Source organism: Alosa alosa, chromosome 10 (assembly GCF_017589495.1).
Source record: "Alosa alosa isolate M-15738 ecotype Scorff River chromosome 10, AALO_Geno_1.1, whole genome shotgun sequence".
NCBI lineage: Eukaryota > Metazoa > Chordata > Actinopteri > Clupeiformes > Clupeidae > Alosa > Alosa alosa.
The window spans coordinates 22,313,631-22,331,890 of record NC_063198.1 but is presented as its reverse complement, the minus strand read 5'-3'; the positions used below and the strand labels follow the sequence as shown (position 1 = coordinate 22,331,890).

Genomic DNA, 18,260 nt, shown 5'->3' with positions numbered 1-18,260 from the left:
GACAGGAAAGAGATTAGCGTGCGATTAGCACGGGTGCTCAATTATGCCTGTGCTCTGCTTGAGGGGGCCACCACACGCATCGATGAATAAATCTATAGAGAAAGAACCCCCATTGCAGCCACCTCTTATTCCTCAAGGGCAACTCCTAGAGAAGAAGCAGGCACTGGCAGTTTGAGGCTAGTCTAAACAACCCTATCAGAGTGTAATCACATGGTGATTGGTCCCTCACATGTTTAGTTGTCAAAGCAAGCTTTTGAAATGGCAAGATAATTTGATCAGAGAAATTAAACAACCTTGTAATATTCATCTGGCCATACGGCTGGTGTGATCATGTAATGTGTGTGTGGCTTGTGGAGTGACAGGTGGCAGTGGCTGTCACACAGTTTTTTTTTTTGTGACAGAATTAAGGAAATGTGAGCCAACCTGTGCTTGTGTGTGTGTTTCTCTGCTGAGGAGCTCAGTGTTGCATCCACACCGCATGCGTTTCTCACCATCACCTCTCTGCAGTGGCAGAATGTCTGTGTGTTAGTGCCTCCAAGTGGTCAGGAGTGGAATGGAAGCCGAGGTGGATGGATGCTGCAACATCAGTGAAGTGCTCTTGGCATCCACTCAACGGCATAAAGCGCGCTAAATTTGGCCGGCCCATGTGACATCTCTGGCACTTAAACTGGAGTTGGCTTCTGCCTCCACCAGCACTGAGAGAAAGGCACAGCCTCTGAGGGCAAGGAGTGGCTACAATTAATGACTACAAACAATTAGCATAGTTTCAAACATCACTCCAATCCCCAAATGCTCCCTGAAAACAGGGCAGCATTAATCCAAACATACTCACTGCAGACAGAGCCTCCCAGTGCCTGCAAACGAAATGAAAAGTCAGATGTGATTTGATCTTAGTTTATTTAACATCCACATATAATTTCCATGTACATGAATGTATAAACAATCTATAATGTAGAATCAATAAAATAATAAAGTAATAAACAAAAACGAACACATTGTTCATGGCAGTGACTTTAGCAAATTAAAACAAAATAAAATGGCGGCACCTGTAGCAGCCAACATAAGTGGAAGAGCAATCTCCTGGGGAGTACAAGTCAGCGATATTAATACATGTAGTTTATACAAATTATGCCTTATCAGCCTTAGCAGAGAGGGACTACAAGTCTACAAGCGCCACCAGGTGGCCAGAACACCACATCACACTCAAAACACCATATCAAATAAAAGCTTTTGTTGTAATGCAGTTGTAGTGGAGCACTCAACAATCACACCAAAACAAAACACAATTGTTGGGCTTCTGCAAAGACAAGTGGAGAGATGGTGCCTTTGCAATCAAGTATAAACAGTGGGCGCTTGAAGCTTGATGGGCCAACGAATGACTATATAAATATCTTAATACAGTCTATGGTGGCTACACACCACGGTAGATCCACAGTGCCATTACCCAGAAGGCCTCTTGTTCAGGCGCTGATCTGGGCCAGTTCTGGCACATTCACGCTATCCAGTTCAGATGTGACCCAGCGTCTTCAGCCATGTGGAAATGGGGTTTTATTTGTGCGCTCTCATGCTAATGGTGCTAAGTACTGAGTCCACTTCACAGGGAGAGGCCTTAAGAGTCAGGCCATATTCAAACACAAACACTCAACATTGTAAGTGCCTAAACCACATCAACAAATCACTCATAACTCCAAAACAACACAAAAACAAAAACACACAAACACAAAGGATTTACAACAATGAATCCAAAAATGCAGGCATGCAGAGTGCGCAGTCGTCTTTCCCTCATCTAGAGATTTGCTGAAGGAATGATAATCACCCAGACAGTTAAGAAAAGCCTGCCCGAAAAGCAGATTTAAATTCTGACAGAAATAACAGTCTTTCTCTGTGTTTGAGTGTTAAGTGTGTGTGTATGCACATTTGCAAAGAGAAGCCCAAAGATAAGACCAAACACATTTTTCTGTGTGTGTTTCTGTATAAATGAGCATCTATGTGTGTGTGTGTGTGTGTGCGCCCAAATGGTTTTTGATGCCTCCTGCTGCCTCCCTTCAAGCATCAGTGCCTATGAGGGTGTGATCCTCTCAAAGCTCCACACACACACAAGGGAAGCAGACCCTTCACAACACAATCAGTGAGGGGAAGAACACTCCAAAGATCTGGCAATGCACTGACCTATTCCCTACAGGACTCCTAAGGGATTTAACAACTGGGCCCTAACACTGACCACAGGCCACTGAGGGAATAATGCCGGAGACCTGGCAACCCAGAATTCTCCAGAGGCTTTTTATGATTCTTCATGGTGACATTTTACAGGTCACTAACATTCACTGGGGCCCTCTTACTGTGAGGGGGGAGAGCTGCATCAGCCTGGACTTCTTCATAGGACAAGGCACCTCTGTTAGCAGTCATAACATGTTCCCACCCCATGCAAACAGCTCCAACACCATTAACAAATTCAGAATTTGGTCAAAACGTTCCCCAACAATTACAAATGAACTGAAACTGAAAACTGAACTCAATTTGTACAGTAAATAGAACATCATAAAAATTCAATAAATTAATAATACAAGAATCATTATTTAGGGAAATCAGTTCACAACATCCCCTTCATCTACATGTGAGGCACCACAACAATGAAATACAAGTCAGAACAAACCTGCACAGCCAGCCTGTGTGCTGGTTGTTGCAATTGCAATTAATACGATAGAGCATATCTGATTCTGAACTCATTAACTCAGGAAGACCTAGAATAATAACAGAGGAACACAAACAACAGCACATGGAGAGAGAGAGAGAGAGAGAGAGAGAGAGTTGTTGAGCACCGCAAGGGCTGCTAACAAGCAGCAAACACACTTCACTTCTGTAAAGAGGAGGCTGTTTGAAGAGGCACTGGATAGAGAGGGCACATCCACACAACAAGCAGAAACCTCACTACGCTGACCACCCTATTACACCTCCTCTTATATATCGTATATTTATATTCTTTACATACACACACTTCATAAAAGATGCAGAGGCAAGGACAAGTGTTTCCATTTATACAAGTGAAGGCTGAAGTGTGAGACACAGGCTACCTAGAAGTTAAAAGGCAAAGCGGGCTAGTCAAAGGCAAAGGAGGGGGGGTGCAAGGCCTGATGGGAATCCAGCATGAGCCAGATAGCAGGTGTGGCACACCTACAGTTCAGATAGAGGATATTTGCGGCTCCACCGCCAGCTAACAAGAGACCTAACAGAGGGGATAGGTCGGAGGTCACAGAACAACACAGGGCAGCCATCTTATTCTCAAGAGAACATTCTATGTACTTTTAGCAGATCTACTTTACAGCTTCACATATATTGTTTTCTTTTTTAAGTATATGTACACACTGCATTAGTTCATGTTACTTGAGTTGATACTTCAAGACAAATACCAGTCTGAGAATATTTTTTTATATCGCCCCTCCAAAATAAATAGATAAATAAATACTTCTGTTGTTATTTAAACGCATGTCCCATATACCTGTGAGGATATAAAGGACATTATCTGGTCTCCCTCATTAGCTGGAGTACTACTTTCATTTATATACTTACTTTATTTTCATTCATTACGTGCTGCGGACACCACATGCACCAAATGCTTTTATGGCAAATGCTTAAACGGACTTAATAGTTAAATGCTTGTATGGTACCTTCTTAAGGTCAGACAGCAGCTGATAACAGAAAGGATCTGGCCTGGATCTTACCCAGACCTGGCTCTTAACAGGCCCAAATCCACACAAGCCGATCTAACCAGAAAACAGCCTGTAATCAGGCGATGAAGGTCTTGATGACCTTCTGGATGATCTGCCCGCAGCCAGGGCAGGGGGCGTGGAACTTGTGCAGCTTGCGGGCACAGGGAAAGCAGGTGAGCATGTGCGCGGTGCGGCCGTGGATGATGTTGCCGTTGCGTGGCCGTACGCGGCACAGCTTGCACGGCTCCAGCAGGTCTTTCTGGCACGTCGCCGCCATCTCCTCGTCCAGCAGCGTGTCCTGGCTGTCGCCCTCCGAGCTCTCGCCCCCTTCTCGGAACAGAGCCTCGGCCGATGGGGGCAGTCGGCGGGGACCCTTGCCCTTTGACGACGAGGGTCGGGGGCAATCCCGCGCCGCCACATGAGAAGGTAAGATGACCGGGTCAGAGATGGTCCTCATGCAGTCTGGCACGTCCAAACCTTCCTCGTCATCGTCGTCGTCGTCTTCCTCGTCATCCTGCCCCTGGTTGCCAGGGCATTTGAGTGGGCGGCCACTGCATGCTGGGATGTCAGGGACGGACAGGGAGTGTGCGAGGCGGGGGCAACCTCGGTACCAGTCTTTTTGCATGGCCCAGCAGCGCACGCAGTACCTCTGCAGAGGCGTGTTGAACTTACGGCACTCTGTGCACTGCCAGGCGTCCTGTGCACCCAACACATACAGACATGAAGTTCTCATTAACACACTAAAGACTGAGGTTAAGGCTGAGGCCTAACACATCTGAGGGTGCCACCTTGGGCCACAAAAAACAATGTCATAATTTTGTCACATTTTGTAAACAGATGAATTAGTCAAGAAAATGACTGATAGACAAATCGACAATTAAAATACTCTTAGCTACACACGCACAACTACAACACGAACAATAGATAACAGCAACATAAAGCTCCACTCAGCATTAACACATATAAAGTGGGTAGGACCAACACCGCAGATGAATAGATGAATAACTTTAACTGTGTTTTGACCCATTAACTGTGTTAAATGTTTAATACATAATTGTATCAAGAATAAAAAATAATCATTTTAATCCAGTGTCCATGTTTGTTTACCAAGAAATACCTCCTTAGACTATTTGTGTGTGTGTGTACGCAAACGTTTGCAATGAACTCAAAGGAAACAGGTTGTTTCTTCCCCAGTGTAAGGAGTACATTGAGTAGTACACACCTGTATGGATATCTCTGTATCTGTGTCGTCACTCAAACACTGAGAGTCTTCATCTAATTCCTCCGACATCTGCCAAAGCAAAACCAAACAGACACACACACACAGTTGTTACAACAAACCAATTACATGATTTTACCATGCATTTGTTAGTTTTTTATATTATTTTGTTCTAAGGTACCAAAAGGTGTCCACTGACACTTAAACCTTAAGCTTGACACTGCTAATAAAACTAAAAAGGAAAAATAAAAAACACACCATTGCTTGGACAGCACTGACATACAAGAGGGCCAGATGTCAAATTCATCTGACATCCTTAAACATTCTGAGCTGAATGAGCATTTGTTCAAATGCGTCATACAACCTTACCGTCCAGGGGCCGTATTCACAAAGCCTTTTATCTTCCCACTAGGAGTACTCCTAAATCGCACTAAAAGATTTTAGCGAGGAGTTTTCTCTTAAAAGTTATTCACAAAGCCTTTCAGACCTACTCTTTTAAGGAAAAATGACAACTCCTAAACTAAGAGTGAGTCTTCGTTGCTATGGATGACGTCATTACTCATGCACGAGCTTGACTGAAGTGACCACCTTGATTGGCTGATGATGGTAGCGCGGGAATGATTCCAAACACCTCCCTTACGATGATGAGTGACAGGTAACAGGTCTGAGAATGCGTGCGCTACACAAGTAGTGCGAAGGACGGAAGATGATGAATAACTGAATAAAAAGGCCTAGCCTAAATGAATAAAGAGTAAGGCAAAACAAATAGCCTAGTAGCCTAATGAAACATAGGCCTACGGATTGATGCAGTATCTTTGCAACATTATTAAATTAATCTGTCACCATATGCCTATGTTTGCAAAGAGAACATTTTAATTTGATTCACAATGAAACGTTACATTTAATTTACATGTTGACAATGAGTCGTTTTGGTTGTTGTTGGTGGCATTATTGCATCCCTTTTATGCCTACAATGCAAAATTGTTCCCTCGCGATTGAAGCTCCTGTTGCCGCGATAATGCATTTCAAAACATCGCATAGCGTGAAATGCCGCAAAAAGCTGTTTGTGAATAGGTCTTAGTGAGTTAGGAGTCCTCTTGACTTCTTTTAAGCTGTCCCAGACTTAGGTGCTACTTCTAGGTCTAAAATGCTTCGCGACACGCCCATTATTTTTAAGAGTTGCTCCTACTTTCAGCCTTAAAATTCTTTGTGAATACGGCCCCTGATCAAAGTTCAGGCTTAGATTGTTTTACAAATCAAGCCAATGGTTGTCTCAACAATGTCTCGTTTTCTGTACTAGGTAAGAAGGGTAGGTGTCTGAGCGAGCGAGTGTGTGTGTGTGCATGCTTATACCTCTTTGTCCTTGGTGGCACTGGTATTATTGCCCTCCTCGTCTTCAGGGGGAGACTCTGCGTCGCTGCCTTGCTCCAGCGCCGCCTCCTTCATCTCCACGCTTACTTGCTCGCTCTCTGCCTCGTTCAGGAACCACAGGTCGTCCGTGGTGTCCGACACGATGGCCGTGTCCTCCTCCTGCCCAGGAGAGATCTGGCGTTTTTTAAATAGGAATCATTAGTGCACAATATGCATCTGAAGAGTAAAGACACACTAATATACTATAGATACACTGTAAATATACTAACAGATTGTTCAGTCAGATGCAGCAAGAGATCACATAATCGTAATTCTTCCAATTCCACATGCTTAAGTAAGTGTACACTGAGTATCACTAGATGAAGTGGAGTCTCACAGCTGGGCCACACTGGGTGGGCAATAGAAGGGTTCTGTTAGCAGTGCGTAAAAATAGTTTTAGAAGACTGGTCTAATTTCTAAGAGCCACTATCACATGTGGCCATGTGACTTTGTACACTGCCATGTTACTTTGTGAGAGGAGAGGAGTAGTCTAGTGTAGATGTCTGTCCTGCCCACTTACTTGGTTAGTGTGAATGTCGGTGGAGCCATTGCTCTTACGAGAGTAGTTGCTACGGAGATTACCCAGAAACCACCAGGGCAGCCCAGACAAGTCCCACTCATCCAATGAGACGTCAAGCTTTGGCCTTTTACACGCTGATCTTGGCAGGCCATCTAATGAGTCTGAGGAGAGACGACACCTGACCTCAGCACAGCAAACAGACAATGTTGTACCTACTTTTCATTCAAAAATATTTTATTATTTTATTTATATTTTATTCTATTATAAAAGATAAAATGAACCATGTTAGAAAACTAGCTGTAATTCGCCTTATTTCACCCGGCGGCCAGAACGAGGCTAAAGGGTACACTTGCCATTACACCTCAGTCCAGCAGATGGTGGTGGTAATGCACTCCATTTGCAAACTGGCAAAAAAAAGCTCACTGAAAAAAAAGAAGGGTTCACTGGCCTTTTCTTCTTCATCAGTGAGTTTTTTTTTTTGCCACCATCTGCTGGACTTAGGTGTAGCCTCATTCTGGCCGCCGGGTGAATAAGGCGAATAGTGGGATTGCCGAAAGTGTAAGGGCTGAGCTACACCAGGCGCGTAACTGAAGCGTTCCGTTCGCGTTGCGTCTGCTGCAACAATTAGCTTCCATTATAATCAATGAAGTAGCTACACCAGACGTGACAGTGGGGCGTACGTTCGAAAAAAAATAGACCATTCATCTAAAATGGATTTTACGCGTCGCGAACGGAACGCTTCAGTTACGCGCCTGGTGTAGCTCATACCTAATAGTGGTATTGCCTAACACTTCTCACTAGTTAAGTCCATTTTCAAAATACATGCAATTCTTTCCATCTGCTAATCACACATAAACATCAATTCATATCTCACTGTATTTGTGGACAATCTTCCAGGGAATAATGAAAAAAGCAACACACATACCCTACACAAGCTGTCTGTAAAATAGCTTAAACCCTGACCACTATCTGAACATGGTTGCTGGAGGGGAGGGAGCCATCAGACCTTCATCCATTTCGCGTGGTCTGCGTTGGGAGGTGGTCTGCAAGGGACAGCCAGCGGCAGCAGCGGCTCCGAACACCCCGAGGCCCAGACCCAGTCTACACAAGCTGCTGGGGACCTGGACACGGGCAGAGGATAGGAGTCAGCATGGCAGACATGGGCAGCACACAAGGGAGAACCACAGATCCTTTACTGCAGGGGCCTGGGGGCATGGCAACAACGGGCCACTCAAAGGAATCAAGGGAGGTTTACGGGTAGGGGCAGAGGGGTAAGGGGTCAGAGCAGGGGGGGGGGGCTGTGTCATTTCCAGATTGATTTGAGAAACAGCTCAAGCAGCAGCACCACACTTCACACCAAAGCAGTTCAGTGATTACAATGGAGCATATGCTATGCTATGCTATGCTATGCTATGCTGAGCCACACTGCCAAGCAAAAGTTCATTTAGGTATGACTGCTTTTTCCCCAGACATGGAATAAGACTAGTCTTAGAAGAAAAGAACACATAAATGAAGTGCTTTTGGTCTAGGACTAGGCTAAATTCAAGTCCAGGAAACCAGGAAGGATTCTAAAGACATACTAAGCGTGGTTAAAAGCTCTGCATCTTCACAGTGACTACTTCTCTGACATGTCTTTTGATAAGAGATCACCAACATACAGCAGCTCCTTTTGAAACTAGTCCACATATCCTTTCATGTTATTTACACGTCCATTCTAAAGATTGCAGTGTTATTTATTAGTCATTCCTTCAAACAAAAACTAGTGTTTTGCAGTTTGATAGTGTTGCCCAAGTGCTCCTTAAGATTCATTTTGAAGGTACCTTTTGCAGTAACCTTTTGTAGTTAGTAACTAGTATCAAAGTGCTCAATGACCTAAGGCTACATCCACACTATTCAATTTTTCTATTTAAAACATTTCACGTTCTCTGCCAACATGCACATTTTGCAATTTCCTAATCTTGTCCATGCAGGACACATAGACAGTGGGTGGGGTGCTACCTGAAGCACAGATCACATGACCATTCGCACAAATCACATGACCATTCAAGCAATTGTCAGACAAGTGTGAAATGGTAAATCTAAATGCACTATAGATGCTACCAATGACAACACTGCTAGTAAAGCTTGTATTTCAGTGTTAATGTTGCATTCACCACTGGTAGACTAGTACATAGTGGAAATCAAAGTGAATCATGGAGCCAAGATGCATCAAACTGACAAGGTCGAATCAGGAAGGGGAACATGGGTTACTTTCTAGGTCCTTTTTTTCAGATGTTTGCGCATTCGATGTCCACAATAAAATCCAAAGTCAGAGTTCTCAAATGAATATGTCCAAATCGTTCTTGTTTCAGGAACTCGAAAACGGCAGAGTAGTGTAAATCAGGCGAAAACGTAACCAAAGTTTTACGGATTCAAACAAAAGCGGAACAGTGTGGTCCTTAGTTGTTTTTTTAAAGGTTAATAAGTGGGAGTGGGGAGTGGAATGTAATTGGGTAAATCTGACTGCTCAATCATGTGGCCTAGTAAACCATTTAAATATTTATTTTATTATTAATGAGCTTCTTATGAGCTTAAGAGGAGGGGAGTGGGTGAGGGCACGGGGGTGTCAGGGTGAGGTGGGGTGGGATTGGCCAGTGACGGTCAGAGAAGCTGTGGTTCCCCCAGAGGAAGTGAAACGGGGCAGAGAAGAGACTCTGAGACAAACAGAGAAGGGTACTCTGTCCCCCATCGCCTGGGACGCGCTTGAGGGGCCCTCGCGGCTCTTATTCAGTCACACGGCCATGTTGCCAGGCAACCGCCTCACACACCCAGTGATGGGGAAGTACAGAGACGGTGCAGCTCTGTACAGATAAAAACTAATGGAGACGGACACCCTGCCCCTACATGGCAACCAAACAAAGATCAAACACAAATAAGCCAGGGTTTGTGATTTACTTTGGAGTGTATGTACTCTTAACACTTGCAGGAAAGAGACATATGCCCTTCAAAAAAAAAAAACTTCCAGAAGCCTTGTACTTTCATGTTACCAATACTTCAAAAAGGGGTCAATTCTGTAGACTAATACTGGCTCATCTGTCCAGTAAAACGCATGGGAGTCCAGAGGACCACCTTTGAAGTGTGTTTGCCATGTGAGAGCTGCAGGGTGCCCTTGCTCCTGTGCACCATGCTGTCATTTTACCTGACCAGGATCGTCGCTCGCGCTCTCACTAGAATCCTTGCCCACAGAAAGATTCTTTGCTGCATCTGTGTTTCAAATGAGACATAGTAACAAAGACAATACCCTGCCTTTATTATCCAATCATACGGCAGTCATGTGGCGTCTTCCTTAGGGGAGAAACACACACATTCATACACACCTCTCTCTCTCACACTCACACACAGCAGCTACCAGTTCCATCTCTGTGGAAGAGATGTGATATCAGCTGATCGGTGCTTTGGCGTTTTCTCCCCAAAGGCCCCTGGGGACTTACCCACGCTCGCTCGCCTTATACCACGCGCACTTCACTCACCACACACTGAACCGCCACAACACCAACACATCACCATACTGCTGTCAAGGCTTAACAGAGAGAACCAGGTTTACATCTAAAGACTACACACACATACTTCTCTGAGGCACAGGCCTTATTGATTGTCATGTTGGAGAGATGTAGCATGAGTGAGACAATGTGAACCAGAGGGTATTTGAACCTTTTCAGGCACACTAAATCTTAGTGTATCATAATAAACTTTGGTGTTTGTGTCCAATAATTTAAACACAGCTATACAGAATTGGATGGAGCTCCTCAGGACTATGCATTTTAACAAATATATGACCATATCTAAAAAGAGATCTAAGGGAAGACCTTTTCCATTAGTCACACTTGCTTATACAACAGTACCTACATATGGCATTCCATATGTACACAAAGAATTGATTCGGCACCATTTTACAGAATACAGGAAACAATACAGACAATGGAGAGAAACAAATGCATGACTATCACCACATTTTCTAGAAATGTGGGTCCCTTAAACATGAACTTACCAGCACAGTTCAGGACAAATAAGTTCTTCTTCAGCATCTCATAGACGGGGCTGTTAACAAAAATTAAGCATTTACAACAATGCAGCTCATGGCACAGATGTATGATACTTCTGCGTTTGCTGTGCAAGATGTTGCAATGACACTGACATTACGTGATTATGGTTTCTTGATAATGGTAATGTTTACATGTCAGCAGTACCAGGAGAGAGCAAGTCTGGTCTTACCTGGGGTTTTTCACAGAAAAGCTGTCCACTTCTAACAGCTCTCCCAGAGGGTCATCCTGACAGTGGACTATGTGTTGCCGTTGCTTATCATACAGCTGCTTTGCCATGATGTACTGGCCCAGATAGTGCATAACCTGATGAGGAATAATAACGGGCATAAGCACAGCAGTATTTATGTTTTTACTGATCTGATAGTCAGGACAAACATATCAGTCAGTTGGATGAAGGTGGTAAGTTACAAGGATACAAGGAAGTTTGTCACATGCATATAGTTACTGGATGTAAGAAATGCAGTGAAATTATGTCTGGTGTCAGCCTATTTGTGCATTTGGATGGGGGGAAGTGCAGTAGAAGAAGGGTTTAGTAGATTAAGTGGCAAGGGCTGCATAAGAAAGGTGGGGGAGGATTGGGATGGGGGTGTATTACCATACCGTATTGAATTATTTGAGTTTTCTATACAAAGAAAATGGTATTTAAATGTGACCAACATTAAAAAAAAGCCTGCTAAGCTTTCTAGGGATCTACAGCCATGCCTCTGACAGGACACACTGTAGTCACACTGGCTAGGTTTCTCTAGGTAGCATTAAAATCCATTAGAACCGTCTCTGGTCTGCACCGAAGTTGCAAAAACCACTTATTATAGCAAATTTGGACTTTTTTTGTAAAGCCGCTTCAAAAATGTGAGGTAGATACAGTCCAATAAACCACCCAAACTGCATAGTTTGCCCTGATGTAGGATCCACACAATTCTCTATTAACTATGGAGTTTATTTAGCTAGTTCAACAAAACTGGGACCAAATGAGAAAAAAAAAAAAAAAAAGATTTAACCTCAAGTGGGAGACAATTCAAATACAGTGTGCAGATTCTTGTATGCTAAGGCATTGTCTGAAATACATGCACATCACTCAGATCTTGTTAAAAGAAATGCAGCACCTATCTCATCATTTGATCTGGCAACACTTCTCCTCACCTCCTTCAGAGTAAACACGTCCTCCTGGGCACCTGCCTCTCGCAGAATCTGCAGGAGTGGAGCTTTAGGCTGAACCTAAGGTCAAGAACACATGTGGGATGATGCACAACTCAAGCAGGCCTATTAACGCAATGGCACCTGTGTGAAGAACAGACTTTTGACAAATGCTGGGTCTCACCTGACTCCCTTCTCCTGGCAGACTCCTGCATGAGGCGTTTGACCCTGAGTACGGGTTCGCTGAAAACGAAGTCATCCTATGGGGCAGACGAAGTTGTGTTAAGTGTTATGTTAACTGCTATCTAACTAGTAAATTAATAAAGACCTAACCAGGCTTGATACGTTGCTGATTTTAAGCACATATGAGGTTGGGTTTAGAATAGAACAGTGGGGTCTATCAATGGGTAACTTAACATCAGCTCAATGTAACGTTGGTCCATGCTTAGGTTTGCAACTTTCACTGTCACATCTGTTACAGAGCCATATAAAGGTACCTTTATATGGCTCTGATCTGTTACGCTAGGAGGGTCTAACGTTATGCTAACTATCAATTACACGATGACTGAACCTCGAAGTAAACGAGCTCAACTAAAATATGGTGCATTTCATAGCTAACGTAGCACAGCTAGGATCAGGCAGGCATAGTGCTAACTTAATTTAGAACTTTGATGTGACGTAGGAAATAACATGATACGTTAACGTGGCGAAAGCTTGGACTGTAATGTTAAAGCTTTGTGTTCACTAACGTCATATCATCCTCAATACTGTGCTTTGCAATACTTGTCCCATCATCGTTACCTGGCTAAGTTGGCCGACGCTAAATAGTAGAGTACATGCTAACGTTAGCCATAATGCCTATTAACGTTATCGAGATGTTGGATAACGATAGTCTGCTAATCAGCTAAAGCCATTAGCAAGAGTGAGAAAACGGAGGTATATGGTTTCAGGGTGATAATCAAATTTTGAATTGCATCACCCACGTTTGTAATTTGTCAGTAACTGTCGAGCAAGACAGTTCCTAAACTTCCTTTGATTAGCGTTAACGTTAGCCTGTCACAGTGCGTGGCAAGCATGTTAACGGCACGTTAGCAAAATAGCTATTGATATCATGACTAAATAGATTCATGTTCTTGCTTTCAACGCTTACCTTGAATTGCTGTTGCTGTCGCTAATTAGCTACATTGTAAAATAATCTCAAAGTGCAAAGTTGACATCTGTAACAGTTTGAAAGCATAATTGCCTGGTTTGTGTATCTATGAACCGTTGTGCACTGTGTTAAATTCAAACAGTCGTAAGCTAACTATTTCCGGGGTAACGTGTGCGCTGTCAGGCCATTCGGTTGATTGGCTGTGGACGACACGCTGATAAAAATCCCCGCTTTTTATTTCAGAAGGCTCTTACACCTTCTCCTGAAGATATCTGAACCCTATATTGATTTGAGGGTGCACAATTTGCATTTGCCCCAGCCTTACAGGGCTGGAGTGGATCATTTTAGCCGGAAATTACAAGTTCCTGCGGCAAACCTGTGACGTCACATGCAACTGTAGTTAGTTATAAACCATGTTACTAGCCTAGAAATCTAGACGCGCCCCTAGCGGCCGCAAATTACATTTGCTGCCAGGGCTAGTCTAGCAACTCTCCGTTGGCTTGTGAGCTCCAGAAATCGAAACTTAATCAGGCCAATGAAATCGTGTATAGAGTCGTTAGGTGGGCTTAACATAATGATTGATGGCAGAGTTGCAACGGTTTGGCTTGAATTCCCTGCTACTTGAAAACAAATAAGATGGATGTTGCTGCTGGCAAACAGTGTGACACGAGTTAAGCTTTTATTAAGTAGGCAAACGTTTGAACTAGCTAACTAGCTCCGCTGGTGGGAAACGCATGGGACTCATAGCGCTGCCGCTGTCCTATTGCGTGCAGAGGGAATTTGAAAGACAACTGATTATCCCGCCCCTCTGACTGAGCACTGCGAACGGTGAGTGTCCAGACCCTACATTTTAATGTGGGTCTGGCTCGTCAGGCTACCATGTTACGACAAAAACTCAAAACAATTCAACTGATCCTAAAAATAAGGTATGACCACTTGAAGCAATAGAGGTGACCCCAGTGCCTAACATATGGAAAGCATTAAATGAATGTCCCAATGTGCACCGAGATATATTTTTTCTAAAAAAAATCCCATCCACTCCGTTAAACTCTAGGAACGCAACCACTAGATGGCGATGAGATTACTTTCCCTCCCTATGTGTCAGAAATATAATGTGGTGGTTCAGACTTAACCTTAACAGACTTAACATTAGACCACTTTATTTATGTGTTCTGCACATAGTGAACCACCCCAGCCAAGCAAAATAGTTTCCACATGTCAACATTGTCAAGCCCTGTGAATGTGCACTTTCCCTCATGAGCCTCTGACTTGCCGACTTGAGCTCCTCTGACTCAACACACCACTTGCAGGCCGTGGCCCGTGCTCACTGAAACTGAGCATTAACGTTATATTCAATGTGAGGAGAACCCAAACACACACATTGTGTATGATATTTTATTTTCAAGGGCTTTTGAGATCTGGAGTTAGGCTATTAGATGGACAGATAGACCACATTACAATTCCACCTGGCACCTATAGGGCAACAATTCAAGTCAGTTACAGTTGTCGAGATTTTGACGTTTTTCTTTAGCTTTTTTTTTAAAAACTAGGCCTAAATCATTAGTGTTACATTTGTAGGCATATTATTGGCACCTGATATCCTGCTTAATGCCCTATTCATTTTGCATTCTTCCTCATAATCCACATAAGTCTGTATAGCCTATAGCCTATTGTTAAATGTTCCAGAGTGGAAGCTGACAATCCCCATAACTACATTGGTATTGTCTTAAGGGTTGATCTTGTTGTTTTGGTGCAGTGGAGCATGAACTGATGCAGTAATTCGCTTGTTGTGTGGCTCTTTTTATAGTCACATTTTTGGATGTAAGTGGCAGCCACCTAAACCCAGCGCCACCTTTTCTTCAACACACAAATAGCCCAGTGGAACTAATTACAGCTGTGTGTGAACCACAGTCTGTTACCAGGGTGAAGTGGTTGGTGCTTGGTATCCCTTGTTCCCAATGGTAAATATCAAACTCCTCTCTTCACTTGAATTATTTCCTTACTGTTTAACCACACACACACACACAGTGGGCCACACATTTTCCCTGGATGTCATATAAATATATATATGACCATATTTGCAGCTCCAAAATGGCTTCCTATTAGTATAAGACCAGAAGTTTTTTGCATATAAAATTAAGTGGTTCAAGTCTTCTGCAGTTGTTGTGAACAATTCCTTGGTGTCTAATCTCCAGGGTCCCGGTTGCTCTCAAAAGACCTTTCAGATCATCGTCTGTGACCTAAGTGTGCAAGTAACAGGGTAACCTGGGTAACCAATTTGTCTTAAGCACATCATAATAGTGCTATCATAGTATGTTTTATTTACTTTGGAGATGTTCCGAAGTATGCATTTAATCACTCAAGGTTCTGGTTTTACAGAAGGTCTTTACTTTTGTTCATTAATTAACTCTACTTTTGTTCTTTTTTCCTACTGCCTTGCATTAAAGAAAAAACGTAGTCATGTGTGTGAGCACACGCTCAGACAATAAGCAGGAGGGCCTTCTGACTGGATCAGCCAATCACAATCCAGGGAATGCACCTGTCAGTGCTTAGAGCAAGGAGATTGGTCAAACCATGGCAGCGACACCTGAGCTCAAAGGTGTACATGTAAACCAAGACCTTCAGAAAGGCGGCCGCCCCGCTCGAAGACTTCACAAAGTGTTGCCTGTTGCTGATCCACAAAAGGATCTGTCCAAAAATATATTCTCTTATGTTCTTTTCTGATGTGTTAAAATTGTATCAAGCTGAGTCTCAAACATCCTGACAATCTTGGCTAACCAAAAAAAGGAGGGGATGAAGATAACTCATCGACTGCAACGTCACCGACAGCACAATGATAGCACTTGTCCAAGGCTATATGAAAATCAGACATATGGAGGGAAAAGGGTAAAGTACATGTTTTTGGAGTCTACATATCATTTCATTGATAACCACAAAGACTGGGCCTTTTCTGCTGGATATGTGGTCTGAATGTGGCTAAACTAAAAATTTCTGCTAAATGAATGGTATGAAGAAATACACATACTGTATACAAGTCTTTGAACATCATTATGGAGTTGATTCTCTTATAATAGACGCTAGGCAGGTATCAATTCTTTACAGACAAACCTGTTTGGGCATTAACAAACCTCCACTCATCAATTGAGGGGTCTAAATTGTATTGATATACTATTTTTAAAAAATAACAACTGCACGCACTTGTTTTTGTAAAAAAGCAGATATAAAAGTGCAGTGGGTGTGATTTCCAATTGCAATATCTCAAAATCAAAAAAGGTTGCATTCAATGTAAGCCAGGTACGTCATATGGTTTAGATGAAGGAAAGATTATTTGGAGTGAAATTGTAGTGAAGTTGAGGAGACAAATGAGCATTTTGCATGCGTCAAACTGTTTTCATGTTGACCAAGGTGACACCTGTATGGGTAGTCTTTCCCTAATTAAAGCAGATGTGTTCATGAAGCTTGGCAACTATTACCTAGGTAACATTAAGTGGCAAAAAGTCTCCAGAGAGTTCAGCTCAGGGAAACTATACCTCACCTGTAGCTGTGTAACTATAACCCTCCTCAAGTGATACGTCATCTTTGTTTATAAGAGCAGAAATATAAAATGGTCAAAAGTGGCAAAGTAAAGAATCTGGGTTCAATGTCAACTTGTAACTCTCCTTTTCCCTTGTCCAGAGGTCTCAAATGCTGTTTCAGATGGTGTGAGATTCCTGTGTGTACAGCTGGTGTCCTCAAGTGGGCTATTTCCCCCATTGCCCATTGCATCAACAGCCTGCTTTCACATCTTCCTCCTTCTGTTATTATGTTATGATCTACAATCACAAAGCTCCTATGGACTTCTACCTGCCCTGAGAGGGCCTTGGATTCTGTCTGGATGCGGTCAGAAGTTCTCATGCACAATGAATGAATGTAGAGCTGTGCTGTCCCCCTTTGGAGCTAAAGTTGATCAGATTGACATGGGGCTTTTCCAACTCTTGTTCTATACTTTGTGTAGGCCTAAAACTGTCACAGTTTTTCTTTATTTTACCATTTCAAACATTTGTTCATATCTCTTATGAACTTAATACACATATAATTCAGTGCATTAAGGAAAAAGAAACAAAAACATTTGAAAATGTTCAGCTCCTGAAGTAGGAATCAGCTTGCTGTTGAGTCATGCCTCATACTTCAGTTTTGCTATCAGTCAACTACTGGTGAATATTTTGTTAACTGTAGCCAGATAAGCTTGGACACTTCAGAGTGTGCACAATGGTAGCAAAACCAGTGGAAAGAAGGGCATTTTATATAAGGCCTTCAAATGTTTGCTTCGAGGGGCATTTCCAAATATCATGTTCATATGGGATGGCCATCTTCATCTTACAAGGCAGTCTTGGATGTCCTTACTCTCTCTAATACTGCCTGGTAACGATGAGGATAACCTTCCACCAGCATCATATCTTCAGTATCCTTAAGGAAAACATATTTACATCCAACTCTGAGCCAAACTAAACTTCTTCAGATCAAGGGAATTTGAATGTATGATGCTATTGTCGTCATAACATGGTGTGGAACAATTTATTCTTTATTCAAGCATTATTCTAACCAAATAAGAACAAAACATATTTAATGGGCTAAATAAAATAATTGCTTACTTTTAGAAAGTTGTTCATATGTGTGTCAAGTTTCAAGGTTCAACCGAAAGGTCAAGGTGATGTATTTTAAGTTCTGCCTACATGTTTACTGCTTCTACTGCTTGGACAGTTGATTTTGAACTTAGTGATGCTTAATTAAAACAGTAGCATCTAGCTCTCAGAGCACATCTTACCTGACAGTGTTTGGCTGTTCCCAGGTGATCTAACACTGTCTGGTAATGATGTTCTCAGGGTGTCTATGACAACATAAACCCTAGAAATGAATGGCATTCTTTTCTACTATTCACTTAAGGCAACAGTAAACATGCTCTGACTTCAAGGTCAAATGCCAACAAGGTTGTTGTTCTACACTGGACTAAAGAAAAGACTAGAAGATGCAGGATAAATACGAAAAGCAGAAAACAATA

The 18,260-nt window shown here is 42.8% G+C and overlaps 1 protein-coding gene across 2 annotated transcripts; it reads right to left on the bottom strand.

Moving 5' to 3' along the window:
* Positions 1 to 880: 880 nt before the first annotated feature.
* On the bottom strand, positions 881 to 13,582 carry mdm4 (MDM4 regulator of p53). Of its 2 annotated transcripts, none has more exons than XM_048253800.1 (11): positions 13,223 to 13,582; positions 12,257 to 12,332; positions 12,079 to 12,153; positions 11,108 to 11,241; positions 10,884 to 10,933; positions 10,035 to 10,099; positions 7,863 to 7,977; positions 6,857 to 7,017; positions 6,280 to 6,456; positions 4,930 to 4,998; positions 881 to 4,404 (listed from the first exon to the last, which is right to left on the bottom strand). In XM_048253800.1, the coding sequence occupies exons 2-11, from the start codon at positions 12,329 to 12,331 to the stop codon at positions 3,784 to 3,786; spliced, it is 1,542 nt and encodes a 513-aa protein (XP_048109757.1). In that variant the 5' UTR covers position 12,332; positions 13,223 to 13,582; the 3' UTR covers positions 881 to 3,783. The 2 variants fall into 2 exon arrangements, with proteins under 2 accessions (XP_048109757.1, XP_048109756.1); XM_048253799.1 differs by having other exon boundaries at positions 6,280 to 6,471; positions 13,223 to 13,580.
* Positions 13,583 to 18,260: the final 4,678 nt, after the last annotated feature.